The 3,832-nt window shown below is 38.0% G+C and overlaps 1 protein-coding gene across 1 annotated transcript; it reads left to right on the top strand.

Moving 5' to 3' along the window:
- The first annotated feature begins 2,432 nt into the window (after window positions 1-2,432).
- Window positions 2,433-3,392, top strand: LOC120524334 (olfactory receptor 6N1-like). The gene has a single exon (XM_039746197.1). It carries the CDS (start codon window positions 2,433-2,435, stop codon window positions 3,390-3,392), a length of 960 nt encoding a protein of 319 aa, XP_039602131.1.
- Window positions 3,393-3,832: the final 440 nt, after the last annotated feature.

Raw genomic sequence — 3,832 nt, 5'->3', positions numbered from 1 at the left:
GACACTTTGTCAATGTTTACTATTATATGAAAAATGTTTCTTTTTTAGTTATGTGTTCAACAATTCCTGCCTCGCATTTCTACATTCATACTTTTATACAGATCATTGTAAACACGGAACACACATGAAAGGTATGTATTTCGATACATTATTTACCCACTACAACTCCATTCACCTCACACCCAGATAAACAAGAATTGAGCTCTGAGAATATTCTCTGCGACTTGAGCTGCATCGGTAGGTTAGCAGACTACTTGCTGCTTGTGCTGATCGACAAATTTACAAAAGAAAAGATGCTGATGGAATAGTGTGAAGGAATTTAAGTTGGGCTGGATTACGAGTTTTTTCGTAGGCGTCAGGGATTCTAGTGTTAAGCTAAAAGAATGTTTCTGGATCTACTATATCAGTGCCTTTAAGGATTTTTAATACCTGATTGAGGTCCTCACACTGTCTCTTTGGCCTGAGACTAAACAGGTTTAATTCTCTGAGTCTGTCACAGTAGGACATGTCCTTCAGTCCCACGATGCACTTGGTTGCTCCTCTGCACAGCTTCAAGTGCTGCTGTGTCTTTCTTGTACCATGGTGACTGAAACTGCACACAATACTAGTCCTACTATTCCATTATACATTTTGAACATAACATCCACTAACTTAAATATTTCCCTTTTTAATTGCTTCAGTACATTGCTTAGTAGGTGAAAATGTTATGTCACCTACTAAACCCTAAAAACTTTTTCAGAGGTTGCTTTGTGTACTTCGGTGTTTCCCATCTTGTATTTATAATTAATGTTCCTTTTGCTCATGCACAACACTTTGCACTTTTTTCCATTAAACTCCATTTTCCAGGTGTTCACCCAGTTCTGAAGCTTGTCCAGGCCTTTTTGAATTATTTTTCCTCCCTCTTCAGTGTCTGCCTTCCCTCCAATTTTATTGTCATCTGCAAATTTCACAAGTTTACTATCTATACCAGAATCATGTCATTAATATAAATCAGAAAAGGTAACAGTCTGAGGAATGCCCCCTGAGGGACTCCACTGATGCCCTCAATCCATTCTCCTCTTATCTCTACTCTTTGTCTCATCTTCTGCCTTTAACCAACTAGAGATCCAGTTTTGTAGGTTACCTCTGATGCCTTCAACTTCTAGTCAGAGAATTAATTTTGGTGTGGGAAGACTGTATCAAGGGCTTTTTGAATGTTTAAGTAAATTATGTCATATGCTTTGGTTTTGTCAATTATTCTGGTTACTTCTACAAAAAAAACTAAAAGACTAGTTTGGCAGGATGTTCCCCTCAAAATCCCATGCTGGCTGCTCTTTAGAATATTATTTTCATTTAGGTATTATTATTACAATTTCTAGTATGAATGAATCTCTTGAGGTCAATCCACAACATCTCTTCTGGGTTATGGTCTAGGCTCTGACTTGACAACTACTGTACATGCCAGTCTGTAGTAGATTTACTTCATTGTTCTGCTGCATCACCCAACTTCTCCTGAGCTTCAGCTAGCAGACACCCACCCTGACATTAACATGTAGGATACCTTGAGAAATTTGGGAATTCATTTTCCTCTCAATAATATCAAATTGTGCAGACTGTGAGACAGAAAACCTCCACTATACTTTGCTGTTTGGGTGATGTTTTCATGTTGGTATGAGGTGCCCTTTTCAAGTCATAAGTACTGCTGCATATTCTTCCTGAACAAATTAACCATATTTTTGTTAGTCCACAAAAGCTTTTTTTCCAATGGCATTTTGAAGGGTCAAACTTCCTGAATGCATGGATGTTTTTTTTATGTTAATATTTTGTGTATGGCAAACTCATGAGCAGAGATGTTAACATCTGCCAATGATTCCTTCAAGCTGCTTCTCAAAAGTTGTTTTTGACGTCACTGAGCATTCTGTGTTGTACCTTTTGGGTCATTTTGGCTCAGCGCCCACTTCTAGGAAGAGTAGCCACACTACTAAATCATGTCAATTTATTTAATCATGAAATGACTTTGTAACCCTTTCTAACTTAATGCAAACCAACAATTCTTGACTGCAGATCTTCTGAGATCTCTCTTTTTGAGTCATGGTTTACACCAGTAGATGCTTCTTATGAATAGCAAATTCAGATTGAGTCTTTTTCATAGGTTGAAGTATCTCTAAACCACGCCTCCAATCTTGCACCATTGGTTCGACTCCATGTTTGCCAATTCCTCACTTCAGTTAGCTTTTATGAAAGTCGTCAGCCCAGGTGTTTCTATACTTTTTTCTTGCCACTCTAGGAGGGACAATCATGCACTTGCATTCTGTTTTTTTTCTGGTTCTGTATAAATTAAATGCTCATGAAGCGGAGATTAAGCTCAAACTCTTCTATTCACTTTCTTCATGCTTTTACTCAACAGGCTACAGGGCATCCAGATACTACTAGGCTGGAATTTGAAAGTCATCATGTCGGAAACAAACCAGACCTCAGCATCGATCACAGAATTCATCATTTTTGGTTTTCCGGGTCTCCAGGATCAAGAATCTAAGATGATATTATCTGGAGTTTTGATGACACTCTATTTGCTTATTTTAGTGGGAAATCTTTTTATGATATTTATATTTTTCGTAGATGAATCTCTTCACTCACCAATGTACATCCTCATCTGCAGTTTAGCTTTTTTAGACATAGTTGTTGTTACTGTCACAGTTCCTAAAATGGTAGCTGCCTTCATGTTTGACTTTAAGGCAATTTCGCTTAATGGCTGTTTTACTCAGCTTTTATTCCACCACAGTCTGGTCGTATCAGAGTCCTTTTTGCTGGGGCTCATGGCTTATGACAGATTTGTTGCTATATGTAGGCCACTGCATTACCCTAACATAATGACAAATTCAGGTGTTGTTAGAAAAATCATTTCTTGTTGGGTGGGTGGGTTTTTTAGTCCAGTGATTCCTCTAATCTTAGCGCTCAGATTGCCATATTGTGGACCCAATAAAATTGTCCATTGCTTTTGTGACCATGTCTCTGTGATTCGACTGGCTTGTGCTGAAACTGTCATCAATAATTATGTGGCCCTACCCATTACACTATCGACCTTGTTTTTTCCCCTGTTCTTTATATTTCTCTCCTACATCAGAATTGTTAGGTCTGTACTGAAGATTGCCAAGTCTGAGGAATGTGTCAAGGCTTTCTCCACCTGCATCACACACATTTTTGTCATTTCTGTCTTCTTCTTAACTGCGGCCAGTGTCTACATCTCCTACCGAATTCCTGGTACGTCTGCAGACATGAGAATCATGGCAGCGCTAATTCAAAATATAATCCCACCACTAATGAACCCCATAATCTACTGCCTGAGGACTAAAGAGATCCGGGAGAGCTTTTTGAGAACTCTGAGAAAAAATAAAATACTGTCTGTCACTTAATGTTCCATAAACGTGTTTACTTCAGCCTTAAACCATTATGTATGAGAGAGTGGCAGAAGCATCAGAAAGTAGTCAGAAATATTAAGTTCCTGATTACCATAGAAATCAATTGATGGCACGCAAGGGTAACTTTATCTGTGCTTCAATTTGTACATTAAAACTGAATACGTACTATGTGGTAATTTTGGATTAAGGTGCATGATGGCTCCTAACACACTAGTAAGCTTCTGTTTGTCATTTTCAGTATTGTAATGTAAATGCATAAAAGTTAAGGAATCATGGCAGTGTATGAGTAATGTAAATTATAAGTAATTGAAAGATGTTGTGGGCCAAGACAGGAGCCACCTTAACTGGTGTATGTCCTACAAATATATCAATGAATTCCCATCTTAATGAATATAATGTTAATCGGCCATCTTGGTCATGATTTTGTTTTGATG

This window comes from Polypterus senegalus, chromosome 2 (assembly GCF_016835505.1).
Source record: "Polypterus senegalus isolate Bchr_013 chromosome 2, ASM1683550v1, whole genome shotgun sequence".
In the NCBI taxonomy this organism is placed as follows: Eukaryota; Metazoa; Chordata; class Cladistia; order Polypteriformes; family Polypteridae; genus Polypterus; species Polypterus senegalus.
This window is presented reverse-complemented; position numbering and strand designations above follow the sequence as displayed.

Coding starts and splice junctions, on each gene's coding strand:
- LOC120524334 (XM_039746197.1), top strand. CDS start 2,433: ATGTCGGAAACAAACCAGACCTCAGCATCGATCACAGAATTCATCATT.